The sequence below is a fragment of the Tachyglossus aculeatus genome, chromosome X1, assembly GCF_015852505.1.
Source record: "Tachyglossus aculeatus isolate mTacAcu1 chromosome X1, mTacAcu1.pri, whole genome shotgun sequence".
In the NCBI taxonomy this organism is placed as follows: domain Eukaryota; kingdom Metazoa; phylum Chordata; class Mammalia; order Monotremata; family Tachyglossidae; genus Tachyglossus; species Tachyglossus aculeatus.
The window spans coordinates 67086945-67101967 of NC_052101.1; the positions used below are offsets into that span (position 1 = coordinate 67086945).

Sequence of the window (15023 nt, forward strand, 5' to 3'; positions counted from 1 at the left end):
AATGTTACCTATTCACCAGCATAGTGAAGGATTATTGCCCACTGGAAATATTTGGGTTGCAAGGTAAGATAATTGTAACTTTTTTATTGGGAAAGAGATGGACAGTGAGCGAGAAACTCTAAATGTATGTCTCCTAGCAAAAGCTTGATTTTAAAAGGTAGAGCAGGCTACTTCAAGCCCACATATTGCACCAGATAGCATGCTGGGAGATGCCTAAACCCCTTGCTAAAGGGGCAAGAAAGTGTTTTCTATGTGTGTACTGGTAACACACAGATTATCCCTATGATAATAATAATAGTAATGATGATAGTGGTATTTGTTAAGTGCTTCATATGTGCCAAGCATTTTACTGAGTGCTAGAGTAGATTCAAGATAATCAGGTCCCACATGGGACTCACAGATTAAGTAGGAGGGATAACAGATATTGAATCCCTGTTCTGCGGATGAGGGGACTGAGGCACAGAAAAGTTATGTGACTTGCCCAAGGTCACACAACAGGTAAGCGGCAGAGCCGGTATTAGAGTCTAGGTCCTCTGACTCCAAGGCCTGAGCTCCTTTCTCTAGGCCATGCTGCTTCCCTGACTTTTCCAACTTTTCTCTTCTTTAATCAAATAAGTTTGGACTACTACACCTGTGTAGTTATTTGTATACATTTGCTGATATAACAACACACTCTACTGTGTTTCCAAATTCAAGTCTTACTACTGTTTTGTGGTGAGACCCAAAAACCTGCACAGTAAATCTAAGGACTTCCCTCAAAAACCTCCCAAAAGCAGGAGTGTGCCACAGCTGTCTGCCGGGTTAGACTCTTCTGTTCCATTGCCCCAGATTGCATCCCTGTTAGTTGTTAATTGTTAATTTGTTAAGCACTTACTGTGTGCCAGGCACTTACTAAGCTCTGGGGTGGATGCAAGTAAATCAGGTTGGACACAATCCCTGTCCCATGTGAGGCTCACAGTCTCAATCCCCATTTTACAGGTGAGGTAACTGAGGCACAGAGAAGTGAAGTGACAGCAGATACGGGACAGAGCTGGAATTAGAACCCACGACCTTCTGACTCCCAGGCCTGTGCTCTAGCCAGTACTCCATGCTGCTTATCTATAGTTATGGTATTTTTTAAGCACTTATTATGTGCCAGGCACTCTACTAAGCACCGGGGTGGATACAAACAAATTGGGTTGGACACAGTTCCTGTCCCACATGGGACTCACCATCTCAATCCTCATTATACAGATGAGGTAACTGAGACACAGAGAAATGAAGTGACTTGTCCAAGGTCACACAGCAGAGAAGTGGCTGAGCTTGGATTAGCACCCATGACCTTCTGATTTCCAGGCCCATGCTCTATTCACCATGCCATGCTGCTTCTCCCACCTGCTGTGTGCCCTATTGGTTATAGAAAGGGTGAGAATGGCTCAGTACAATCTATTACCAATGCATTGAAAATTAAATTGAGCTTATTTCCCTCTGACTGCAGGTAACCTTAAATCAAAGTCCTGGGCAGGTAAGCAGGCCCGGATTTTAACCCATTGTCACTGAAGAGAGAGTAATAACCGGCAGTATGTGAACAATCCCTTTTCAGAATACACTGCTAACCCTTAAAAGGCTCCCTGAAATCAACTGTATCATTGAGAAGCAGCGCGGCTCAGTGGAAAGAGCCCTTGCTTTGGAGTCAGAGGTCATCGGTTCAAATCCCGGCCTCGCCAATTGTCAGCTGTGTGACTTTGAGCAAGTCACTTAACTTCTCTGTGCCTCAGTTACCTCATCTGTAAAAATGGAGATTAAAACTGTGAGCCCCCCATGGGGCAACCTGATCACCTTGTAACCTCCCCAGCACTTATAACAGTGCTTTGCACATAGTAAGCACTTAATAAATGTTATTATTATTATTATTATTATTATTATTATTATTATCCAAACCGGACTTTAAGTTTATAATTCAAAAGAAAAGGAAAATGACCAATAGCAATCATGTCATGGGACATACTAATCTTACCCTTACCTCTGAAGCTGCTCTTGCTCTTATCATTAGTGTGTGTGTCTCCCACAATAATAATTAATAATAATTACGATACTTGTTAAATGCTTACCATGTGCCAAGCACTGGGGTTGGTACAAGTTCATTAGGTAGGACACCATTCCTGTCCCACATGGGGCTTACAGTCTAAGGAGCAGGATTTAATCCCCATTTTTAAAGATGGAGTGACTGAGGTAAAGAAAAGTTAAGTGACTTACCCAAGGTCACAGAGCAGACATGTGGCAGAGCCAGCATTAGAACCTAGGTCCTTTGACTCGCAGGCCCGTGCTCTTTCCACTAGACTACACTTCTTGCTAAAATGAAATGAAAGATTCTGCAAGTATATGGACAGATTTAATCCCTATGTTCCTGCACCTGACATACTAATCGTCATGGGGAAGTCTGGTGAAGGTTGCCAACCATATGTTAATTTATTCAGCTAGTGCAGCTGTCAATAAAGGGGCTGGAGCAGTGGCACCAGGGTTGCCAATCCTCCCCAAATTTATGGACAATCCATAAAAATGAACTAAAATTGGTCCTATCCATAAAGTCTTGATTAATATTTTGATTCCTGTCAATACCATGGTGGGCTTCATGCTGCCACTCTAACCCAGCACTTTTGGCAGCTGCTGAGGTGGTCACAGCTGCTTGAATTTGCCAATAGTTGGCAACCCTGAGTACAGTGTCCAGATTGCTAGTGATGCCAGAATGGTGGAGAAGCAGGTTGGGAAGAATCATTTGACCACATGAGGTTGTAGAGTTGGCTAGTAACATCCCTTTCTGCTCACCAAAGATGCAAAACATCAGGCCGTAGTTTTCAAAAATCATTGTCCAACTCTCAAATAAAAGAAACATATCCTGAGTGCTCCCTAAATCTATACAGTGACCTATCATTTTTTCTGCTGTGTATGGTAGCATGGCATACAAGTTACCAGGGTTATGTCTAGTTGGGATGCAGGACCTGGGAAAACTTAGCTATTCTGGGATGCTCATAACAATGCAAACCATGAGTCCCTTCTAGACTGTGAGCCCACTGTTGGTTAGGGACCGTCTCTATATGTTGCCAACTTGTACTTCCCAAGCGCTTAGAACAGTGCTCTGCACACAGTAAGTGCTCAATAAATATGATTGATTGATTGATTGAAGAGCAGGGCTCCAGAAAGGGAGGAAAACATCTGAGTTGCTACCTTGAGGGATGAAAGCAGGGGCTGTTTGATAGAGATGGTGGGAAATGAGAGGGGACATGCTAGAGATGCTGTGGGGAAGGGCAGAAAGGGAACAGCTTATGTAGTAGTTCTGGCTGGTGCACAGTTAGGGGTGGCTCCCATTGAGCAGAAGCTGCTGGAAGACTGTGATACTAAGAAAGAATCAAAAGCAGCAGCAGGAAAATGGGCAAATGCAGCAACCCAATGAGAAAAATATTTGTGTGCACAATATGGATAAGCCTGTCAGTGGCACAGTCTTTTCATCCACACCAGCATACCAGAATCAGATTCACAATCAGTAGCATCTTCTTCAAACTTAAAAGTGCTCTTCCACTCCTTCCCTCCCACTTTCCTTTCCTTCCTCCCTCTCTATCTCTCTCACTCTCTCTCTTTCTCTCTTCACCATTCCTCTCTATCATTTTTTTTACTTCTCCCTTTCTCAATCCCCCTTTTAACTCTGATGAGGAGAAATTATTGGAACCCAAATATCATAGCTAAAGGTTTGGCACTACAGATTTACCCTTTGATTTTTTAGGTTCGCTATTTGGAAATTTTGCGAATGAGCAAAAGGCCTGTACCAACAGAAAGAGGATGATGTACAATTTGCACAGTGTAATATTTCTCTTTGAGACTGACCTTTTAAATTGGGATTTAAATTTTTTATATTGAAGGGATTTTTAATATTTGGTGTCATGTATGTAAAAGCATTTCTGAAATAAGCTTAGTTCTTATGCTGAACTTGACACTAAATATTGAGCAAAAAGTTGTGGGTGGGCTCAAAATACTCCCAAGATAAATCATAATATTGTTAATAGAGTTTTGTTTGGCCCTTTTCAAAGTAGAGGATTCAGAAATAATGATCCTTCAATATGATTAAGGCATTAAAGTAATTACAAGGCAAGAGCCCAGTCATCCATCCAAGTGCATGATTAGGATAGGAACATCATTAGAAAACTGTGTAAGTGAAAGAAGCAGGCTGTTTGTTAAAGAAGGTGAGAATATTTTTTACAGTGTTGATAGATCGTAGATGATACCAATGGATTTTACAGTGCAAAAGATTACAACAGTTTTAATAACATAATAAAAACATGACCGGGTGGCTAGTCTATAATATATATATAATTTAAGGAGACATTGAAGATTGAAAGAAGCATGCCATTTACAGAGCTTTCTTGACTGTCAGAAGAGAACCTAGTGGTTGTGTGTTCTGATGCTCAGAATGCATCCATTCTTAGAAATTCTGCTTGCCTGACATACACAGAATATGTAGTAGTATGAGTTATTCAGAACAGCAAGCCTTGCTAATTAAATAAGACAGCATTTAATGAATGGTGAATGCAGAATAGAGAGTGGATTTCCCTATATCTCTCCTCCGATATCATGGGAGAAAATCGTCACATATGTCACTTAATGCTTCATTTATATCTGGACCACAAAGATCAGTATATCAAAGTCAGTCCAGAGAAACACAGGGCACCTTTTTTTGTTGTTGCAGTTCCCAAAACTGAGAATGAAGTACCCTCCCCGGCTTCTTCTCACCACAGCAGCAATCAACCAGCTTCCCTGACTGAAGAGAAACGTACACCTCAGGGAAGCCAAAATTCCTTGAACACTGTGAGCTCGGGCAGTGGCAGCACCAGTGGGATCGGCAGTGGAGGTGGGGGCGGCAGCGGGGTAGTTAGCACCGTTGTGCAACCATATGATGTGGAGATCCGCAGGGGAGAAAATGAAGGCTTTGGTTTTGTCATCGTTTCGTCAGTGAGCAGGCCAGAGGCAGGGACCACTTTTGGTAAGTGCTGGCAATTTTTTCCCAATGGGCTGGTGGACATGATTTAGAGTGCAGTGTTGCAAAGAAATAGTGAAATGAGCCCCAAAATGAAAGTATGTAAATATGATTCATTTTAAATAATTCAATTCTTGTTTGCCTTTATGTAGTAGGTGTTTCCCTCTTGCATCCTATCTATGATGTACACTTGTGCAAATATGCGCGTGCGCACACACACACATTCAAAATCCAAGTGGCATTTAAGATTTGAGTAATGCCGACTGTTATGACAATACCTGCCAGGCTTGAGCTCTGGGCCTTTTGCCAGGTGTTGCAATGATATTCCCAGTGCTGTATCATTAATATCAATATCATGGAGGGGTGCCTAGAACATTCAAAGAGAAGCAGCTATTTTTTAATTTTTTCATGATAAAGAGAAACATTTGAGGATTTTAAGAAATGAAGACACAAATTTCCCTCAAATTAGAGGTGTTTTCTTTGTTGAAGATTAGTTGCAGTAGCAATTGATAAAATTGAATTCATAACATTAATTAAAATGGAGGAGAGGGACAAAGAGATTTATGTAATTTGGCAAAGGACAGTTCAGGAGCTGGCTGCTGAAGGACCACTCTAGGCTCCTAATTTGTGAAACAGATTGAGATCTATTGAGGGTTGAGTGATAATGGTGGCACCCTCCTGCTTGAAAATGGTCCTTCTTATTTCCTATTTGAGGGAAATGTCAATACCCACACATGTGTCCCTGCAGTAGATGAATGTGACTTTACTAGGGCACTTGGAACCAACCAACCAATGTTAGAGGTCCCTTAATACATTATTGATGAATATCCTGAAGTGAAGTGTAACTTTTGTTCCTGGCATTCAATAGATTTGATATCTGCACATTAGATGATTTTTCTAGAAAAGCAATATATCTGTGATTTCCCCTAGAAGTCACCATTGCTCACATTTATTAACCATTTTATTATCTTGTAGGTAGAAATAAATGGAAATTATAAGTGGAAGGAAGTGGGATTTCTCTTCTGTCATTTTACCGTCAACTGTTGTTTTCCTTTGGCCCACACAATAAGCAAATCAAGCATTTTCTAATACTCTGCATTAATTGCTTCCTCTCAACTTGGTGGTGCTTGCCTCATATCTATAGCTTCATGCCTTTCTCATATGAGTAGATCATAGAGATGGGCTGAATTTTTTTCCCAAACTTATATACAAATATAGATCCATTATTCACTGCCCTGCAGGTACTGATTTGTTGCTGGTAGACCAGCCAATGCAGCTCTGTTTCTGAGCCCTTCCCCAGCATATACCAGTTGATGTGAGCAGGGTCATCTTGCTGAAATTGAAAGAAGTTTAAATCTGTTTATTTATACGTACTCTCATTGTCTGAATCTACTCATTTCTTTTTTATGATGAAAGCACCTTCTCAATTGACATCATTAATCCCCTGTAATCCCTAAAATAGAATAGCTCTTTGGTTCAAGTATCTCTAAAGTTACCCATGCTTCAAAATATGCATATTTATGCAAACATTTACCCTGGAACTCAAGGTGATTCAGCCAGAAATGCTTTTGCAGGCTATCAACCACATTTTCACCTCTTGTAGTTAAGTTATTGAATCAAATTTGAATTGGCTATGGCTTCCAAAGGCAAAACAAACCAGCCTGCTTACATGTACATTTCTGCTTTGTCCACAGAGTAGATGGACAATATTTGAAGAAAATGTGCTTAACGGATATTAAAAGGGTTTGAACTCAGCTAGCTTATCAGTAATGTATTTACCCTATATTGTACTTTTGAAGATATTAAATTTCCAATTCCAATTTTAGAATTGAGAGATATTTACTCAGATAGCTCCTTCTCTAAAAGATTGGAAGTGGTGGAAAGTAAGCAAGTATTTTGAGGAATCTTTGTGATCTATGTCGGTCATTGCTTGGGGATTGCTCTTGACCCATCTCTTAGAGTTATGTGACCTGCCAAATGCTTTCTTCATTCCACTTTTACTTCCCAAGCGCTTAGTACAGTGCTCTGCACACAGTAAGCACTCAATAAATATGATTGAATGAATTCACAATATTCACAGTGGAAAAGAGAACGTCTTACTGCTTACATTTGTAGCATTTTCGGAGTGGATATCTGTGGTGACGGGAGTCTGTTTCCTTATTAGACATGGAATGAATTCTTTCTAAATTGAGAAAGAACAAAACATTGGCAGACGTTTGGACAGGACCTGGCAAAAATGAAAATAGGAGACAATGCATTGACCCAGAAGAAGGGTGAAGAAATTGTTTAAATTATCAGTTTCAAGTTCATAGTCCAGAAATACACTAGTGGTGGGTTGTTTCAAGTTCACAGTCCAGAAATACACCAGGGGTGGGTTATTTCTGGACTGCTCAATGTATTTGTAACCAATTAAGTAGGGGAGGGAGAGCTAGAGAGAGAGCTTTCTCTCAGATTGGTCAACTACCTATAGTGAATTCCACACAATTACATTTGACATACATACAGTTGCTTGCCAATGTTTTGACTAGCACAAAACTCTCCTTAATAACTTTTGCTTGGTGCTTTAATTAATTAACCCTTAACCTTCTCTTTCCCTTTTCAACCCCTTTTCTCCTTTTCCCCTCACCGTATTCCCACGTAACTTTAAAAACAAACATTTTTTAAAACTCAATACAAAAGCAGGAAATGCATGTGTGGCCATGCCTCACAAAATAGGTCGGATTATTGAGGGAAGCCCCGCAGACCGCTGTGGCAAGCTGAAAGTAGGAGACCGGATTTTGGCCGTTAATGGATGTTCCATCACCAACAAATCACATTCAGACATTGTCAACTTAATCAAGGAAGCAGGAAACACAGTTACCCTGCGCATCATTCCAGGGGATGGTAAAGTATATCTAATTTGTCTTTTTCTCCCTTGCTCATATTCTCAGAAAGGAGCAGTGTTGCTTTAGAGGTAGCCTATCTGTTTCTTCATGAGGCAATCAGTGTAATTAGAGCACAGTTCTTCCTCTGATTTAGATATCTGTATCATGGGGTGCGCCAGTATCTCTGAAGTTGGTTTAGAAATAGAAACCTGCACCATTTTTCACCTTGCCCTTGCCCCTTTGTGTTTAAAATATTGTTTAAATTATGTATATATGCATAATTTATTTATATTTATATCTGTCTCCCCTTTCAGCTCATTGTGGGCAGGGAACATATCTACTGATCCTACTGTATTACACTCTCCCAAGTGCTTAGTACAGTGTTCTGCACACAGTAAGCACCCAGTAAATACAATTGACTGAGTAAATGTAACAATGCCACTCTGGAACTGATGTGGATTTTAAAGTATGAAATCGGAAAATCTAACAAATATATTAAAGCCCTTGATGGATTTGAGAGCTCACACTGTGTTCAACACAAAGTTTAAGTAAAGCTTGTTAAGAAGCTTTGTTTAATGTAAAGTTCATGTTATCTTGAGAGCAAGGGTTCAGAACATTTTAAAATAGTTTGCCTTATTCCCTGCAGCATAGGGTTATTCCCAAATAAGCTCACCCTGACCAAGGGTAAACTTATTGATTTTTGGAAGTGAATGAGAGCAGGAAGGAACTAACTTCCCATATCACTTGGGGCCTCAACAAGACATAGAGCTGATACTTTGCCTGTAGCATTGCAAAGAAAATTACTTTGAAATATGAGACATTTAGACTAATGAATAAAATTGGGTGGCTCTGGTCCCCAAATTCTGAAATTAAATTACTGGCATTTTGTGACCAAAAGAATCAGAGTGCAAAGCTTCCTGAAGAAAGGTGAAGTGCTTGCCTCTTCTTTTCTCTCCTTTTTCCTCATTTTTATAATGTTTCTTGTTCAGCATTATGTCAATGCAACATTTCTTCTGTTGTGATTTGCATTCCTCAGAAAGAAATTGCAGTTTATAGATGATTAAGTTGTTCAAGTTCCAGTTCTGTAGAAATAGAAATAAATCAGAAATAAGGTATAGTTTTATCAGTGGCTTTCCACATGCTAAATAAGTAGCTTAAAAAACAGATCAGACAGATCAGAGAGTTAACAATTTCTATGTGCAGTAACTTCAGAGGAACTGTACTTCATAGTAAGTGACATACATACTTTACCCAAAAGGGTAAAATGTTTCTGTCATAAATACTCTTAACAAAATGATGTGGGAGGATAAAATGGCTCCTGAAATGATGGTCTGTTTTTCTTTCTTAAAAAGTGATCTTAGTAAATTTAAATTTTCTATCTACTGCAAGTCCATGCACCATTTACCATTTTAAAACATGACCTGGCAATTTGAAAGTAATCACCACCTCAGAAATATAAGGTCTTACTTGAAAAGGATCAAGGAAACCAGAATTTCCCAGAAGCCTAACTTCTTTCTAGACTATAAGCTCTTTGTGCGTAGGCAACATGTCTACCAAATCTATTATGTTCGTACTCTCTCAAGCACTTAGTACAGTGCTTTATGCACAGTAGTTGCTCCCTAAATGCAATTGATTGGTGGATTCAACTGGCATAGGAAATGATTAGGAAAGGATCTCATCACATCCTAAGGAAGTAGTTGGCATCACTTGAGGACATTGCAATTATTTTTGGTAATTATGGAAGCCTGTAAAATATTGTTGGCAAATGAAGTGCTCATCTTCAAAAATGGGGAAAAGTGCTACCAGGATATTTATATAGTAACCCACATAAAGACACGAAAGTAATTCTTCAAATAATTTTCAAACTGCTAGTAGTAGTGTATAATAGCCATTATAGCCTTGGGGAGAACAATTTTTTCAGACCAGAACTACAAAACAGTCATAATTGTAGTGTATAGTTGAGAGATGACCAACCTCTCATGAGGTCTTTCTTCAGGCCTTAAATTTTGTGCTTTAACTTATCAATAGCTTCATCATAGAATAGCCTTAAGGTTCTTCAGTGTAAGCTCCCTGTGGGCAGGGAATGTGTCTATCTACTCTGTTATATTGTATTCTCCCAAGTGCTTAGTACAGTGCTCCACACCCAGTAAGTGCTCAATAAATATGATTGATATTGGGGTATAAATTAAACCAATCGTGATCATCGTGCCATTTCCCAAAATATCAGAACATAGTTAATATTCATGCTTTGGCTAATATTAGGCTCTCTACTTACAAGCTAGCTCTTCATCTAGTTTATTAATGTATTTAGTGTCTGCTCTACATTGTTCCTTATTTCATTCCCCAAAATGCAACATGCCAAAACTTTTTCCTCAAATTGTTTTTGCATTTTCAGTGTTCATTAGTATTTTTTTCCTCTCTTCCTCTCCTTCCTCCCCATTTTATTCTGTCACTTTCTCTTCCCTTCCCTCTCTGCCTACTTTTTCTCTCTTCCCTTCTCCCCACTCCTTTTTCTCCCCAACACGTATGAGGAAGGCAGTAAGTAGAAAGTAACCAAGACGCAAAAGGGTGGAGCCCCTGCTAACATTGAACTGATGGATTGCACAAAATACATACCCAACACTCTTGACTTTCACTGGTAGCATAAATAATCCTAGTGAAAGTAAAAGCAATAATTAAATTTTGTTAAGAACTGTTAGCCATTTTTCCCCAATATTGATTTACTTCTCAAAGATACTTGCCAATTCCCACCTACCACACAATTCTCTTATATTTTGAAAGGCATGCAAATTCAGGTACATGAGATTTGGTGGGCTAAAGGTATCATAAACTGGAACAAAGTTTTTGTGTGTGCTACAACCCTTTTCTTAGTCACCATCCTCTTCTTTGAAAGTGTTTATTGAGCACTGACTAGATGCAGAACACTGTATGAGTTGCTCTGGTAAACAGATAAAAGAGGCAAAAGATATGATCCCTCAAAGTCAAATGTAATCACTTATGGCTGATGTTATATCCCCTTTATCCAAAGGCACTGTTATGAGGCCTTGGACTTTCATAGCATCTTTCCTCCCATGAGCTCAAAGCTCCTCTCTACTTCATATATATCGTCACATTTATCCTTACAATATCCCTGTGAGGCAGAGTCGTGTCTTGTCTTATGCTGTCGAGTCATTTCTGACCCATAGTGACGCCATGGACACCTCTCTCCCAGAATGCCCCACCTCCATCTGCAATGGTTCCGGTTGTGTAATCCATAGAGTTTTCTTGGTAAAAAGACATAATTGGTTTACCATTGCGTCCTTTCACGCATTAAGCTTGAGTCTCCACCTTTGACTCTCTCCCATGCTGTTGCTGCCCAGCACAGGGGGGTTTTGACCTGAAGCAGATTGCCTTCCACTCGCTAGCCATTGGCCAAGCTAGGAGTGGAATGGGTATGCCTCTTCTTGACTCTTCCTCCTGTATTCAAGACTGGTAGAGTACTGGAAAGTCTCCAGGTGCCACCCTGAGAGGGCGTGAAGCAGAGTAGTGAAGGTTAAATAATATGCTCACACAGGGTGTCTGTGCCAGAGGCAGGGCTCAATTTAAGCATCAGGGAATGTCTACCAACTGTGGTATGTTATATTGTACTCTCCCAAGATCTTAGTACAGTGCTCTGAACGCAGTATGTGCTCAATAAATACAATTGATTGATTAATTGTCATGATTGTGAGTCTCCATCTCTAACCAATAAATGGCCCTGCCTTCAAAAACTCTTCTGATATAAGCACCTGGGCTTGTTACTTCTTGTTTGTTAGAGAACATGGAACAACCTAGAGTAAACTCATGGAATTGGCCCTTAGTCTGTGTAAGATAAAATTAGAGAAAAGGGGAAAATAAGCAGTGGGTCATAACTGAACATGAACTTTCTTTCCCCAACATGTTTAAATATTCATGGTTTCAAATTTTCTAATGCTTATTCAAATATTTGTTGCATAGGTATTATGTATTGAAATATTTGTGGCATGAATAATTTGGTCCTTTGTTGATTCGCTTGGTTTTGTAATAGAGAATTATATAACCAGGTTTGGGGATGCTAACATGAGAAAAAGGTTTGAATGGGTATTTGGTGTCATGTTTTATATCCAAAACCTAAGTGCAAATTGATATTTAAAAAGTCCATGCCTTTATTTAGGACAGCAGCCTTATGATACTGTTGCTGGAGAAATCCAATATGCTCTGACTGGTATTCTATAACTATGGAAAGTATAACAGTAACTCTTTTGATCCAAACCAGAGACCTCAAATTATCAACTTGTTAGCAAAGTATATAGGATTTTTAAAAATAGGATGTGACTGAAAATAGCTTATCTTTCCACCTCTCCAGGAGATATTTTAAGCAGATGAAAAATAAAGAAAGGAAGTTGCTCTTTTTGGAGAACATTTCAGCAAACACTATTCTTTTTTTAGACTGTGAGCCCACTGTTGGGTAGGGACTGTCTCTATATGTTGCCAACTTGTACTTCCCAAGCACTTAGTACAGTGCTCTACACACAGTAAGCGCTCAATAAATATAATTGATTGATTGATTGTTTAAAGATAGAATGAATGTGAATGAATGTTAATTCAATACATTTTCATAGGTTTATTTTTCCAGTCTTTATTATTCATGATGTAATGGCAGTGCCATGAAAATCAGTATCTAAGTGGTGAAAGTATTTTTGATACTCTTAGCTTCACCCATGAGAGCTAAAAAATAGTATTCCTTTTGTAGCTGTTTTTAGTCTTATATCCTAATATTTAAGGGAGACCTTTCCCTTCTACAAAATAGTATGCAGCTAGGGAGCTTTTTATATGTGACTTTACATCATGATTAAATTGGTGACACTGGAGCAGCAGACAATGGGTACCAGTTGCTAATAAAGGATATCCCTTCCTTATTCTTTATTGTTATTAGTATCATTATATTTATAACAACCGAGTAAATTACCAAATATTATATATTTATCATTGATTCCAGTACATATTTTCTATTCCTACCTAAATAAGGGTACTTTCAGAGAAGAATGCAGATAGTTGAACAGAGACATGAAAACCCAGGATAAAAAAAATTCTGAAATATGCATTCTTCAGCCACATTAAATAGATGATGTCCTACTTTTTGTTTCCCTTCAGTTCCCTGTTTTCCTCCACGTGTTCTCTCTCTACAATATTTCTCCTCTATCCTTGAACTCTTGTCCTCCCTGTCTCCCATTTCTCTGTATTTATCTCTGTGTGTCTGTCTGGCTGTGTCCTTAGGTAAGCATGTTTCCTTTAGGACCTAGCCTGAGCTTTTGCCCAGTCCATTTTGGGTTTTTTTTGTGAGTTTCTATATATGTTGTGTAAGAAACAGCACAAGAAATGCCATTTTGGGATCAGACCAATGGTCCATGTACCTCAGTATTCTGTCACTGATAGTAGCACCTAAGTGCTTGGAAGAACAATGTATCCTCACTATCATTAATCTAATGACTAAGGCTGTACCATCAAACATCCTTAACGTTCTCTCTAGTTATCAAGTGGGGACCACTCATATAAGAATGCATCCAAACCCCTTCAAAGCCTGCTGATATTTTCAGCCTGCACAACTTTCTGGGGTAAAGAATTCTGTTTATTAATCAACTTTATGCTTTCTGGTGCGCACTTGTCCTATTGTTGTAGGACAACTATTGTTGTTGTAGTTGTACAGCTATTGTTGTATGATGAACAATAGTTGTGTTTTTGCCTATCCACTCCCTTTGTCATCTTGTAAACTTTAATTAGCTTCCCCTCTCAACCCTCATCTTTCCAGGTGGAAGAGTTCTAACCTTTTCAGCCTATTATCCCACACCTCTCATCACCTTGCTTGCCCTTTTCTGTACCTTCTTCTGCCCCTTCCTAAAATGCAGTCAGCAGAAATATACTCAGTATTCCAAGAATAATCATGCAGTCTTGCCAAATCCAACACCCTCTATTCATCCTAAGCCTCCTTGACCTCTCAGCTGCTTTTGACCCTGGGGACCACCCCTTTCTCCTGAAAACATTATCTACCCTTAGCTTCACGGATTCTGTCCTCTCCTGGTTCTCCACTTATCTTTCTGGCTGTTTATTCTCGGTCTCTTTCATGGGCTCTTCCTCTGCCTCCCACCCCCTAACTGTGGGGGTCCCTCAAGGTTCAGTTCTGGGTCCCCTTCAATTCTCCATCCAAGTCTACTCCCTTGTAGAACTCATTTGCTCCAATGGCTTCAACTCCACCTCTGTACAGATGAGATCCAAATCTACATCTCCAGCCCTGTTCTCTCTCACTCTCTCCAGTCTCACATCTCCTCCTGCCTTCAAGACATCTCTACCTGGGTGTTCTCCCGTCACCTCAAACTTAACATGTCCAAAATAGAACTCCTTATCTTCCCACCCAAACTCTGTCCTCCCCCTGACTTTCCCATCACTGAAGTCAGTAACTCCATCCTTCCTGTCTCACAAGCCAGTAAACTTGGTGTTATCCTTGACTCCTCTCTGTCATTCAACCACATATTCAGTCCATCACAATATCCTGTTGGTCCCACCTTCACAACATCGCTAAAATTCACCCTTTCCTCTCCATCTAAACTGCTGCCACATCAATACAATCACTTATCCTATCCCACCTACATTACTGCATCAGCCTCCTTCCTGACCTCCCAGCCTCCTGTCTCTCCCCACTCCAGTCCTGCTCACTCTGCTGCCTGAATCATTTTTCTATAAAAAAAGTTCAGGACACGTCACCCCCCTCCTCAAAAAACTCCAGTGGTTGCCCATCCACCTCCGTATCAAATGAAAACTCCTCACAATTGGTTGAGAAGCAGCGTGGCTTAGTGGAAAGAGCATGGCTCGGGAGTCAGAGGTCATGGGTTCTAATCCCTGCTCTGCCACTTGTCAGCTGTGTGACTTTGGTCAAGTTGCTTCACTACTCTGTGCCTCAGTTACCTCAACCTAATTACCTTGTATCTACCCCAGTGCTTAGAACAGTGCTTGGCACATAGTAGACACTTAACAAATACCATTATTATCATTACTTTAAAGCACTCCACTACCTTGCCCCCTCCTACCTCATCTTGCTTCTCTCCTTACACAACCCAGCCTGCACATTTTTTTCCTCTAGTGCTAACCTTCTCATTGTACCT

The 15023-nt window shown here is 39.9% G+C and overlaps 1 protein-coding gene and 1 non-coding gene across 6 annotated transcripts in view; one reads left to right on the forward strand and one right to left on the reverse strand.

Annotated features, from left to right (window-relative positions):
• The window catches only part of MAGI1 (membrane associated guanylate kinase, WW and PDZ domain containing 1), a 627930-nt gene that overhangs the window by 596881 nt on the left and 16026 nt on the right, over nucleotides 1-15023 (forward strand). For 2 of the 5 annotated variants that reach the window (XM_038772794.1, XM_038772799.1), the window contains 2 exons: nucleotides 4718-5011; nucleotides 7685-7888. The exons of 1 other annotated variant lie outside the window; for it this stretch is intronic. In XM_038772794.1, coding sequence (XP_038628722.1) covers nucleotides 4718-5011; nucleotides 7685-7888 — 498 coding nt within the window. The remainder of the gene's footprint in view (nucleotides 1-4717; nucleotides 5012-7684; nucleotides 7889-15023) is intronic. 2 more of the 5 variants (XM_038772795.1, XM_038772796.1) reach the window with 2 other exon arrangements.
• LOC119920079 lies at nucleotides 11244-11381 on the reverse strand. Its single transcript, XR_005447846.1, has one exon. It is a non-coding gene; the product is annotated as a small nucleolar RNA SNORA7 (small nucleolar RNA).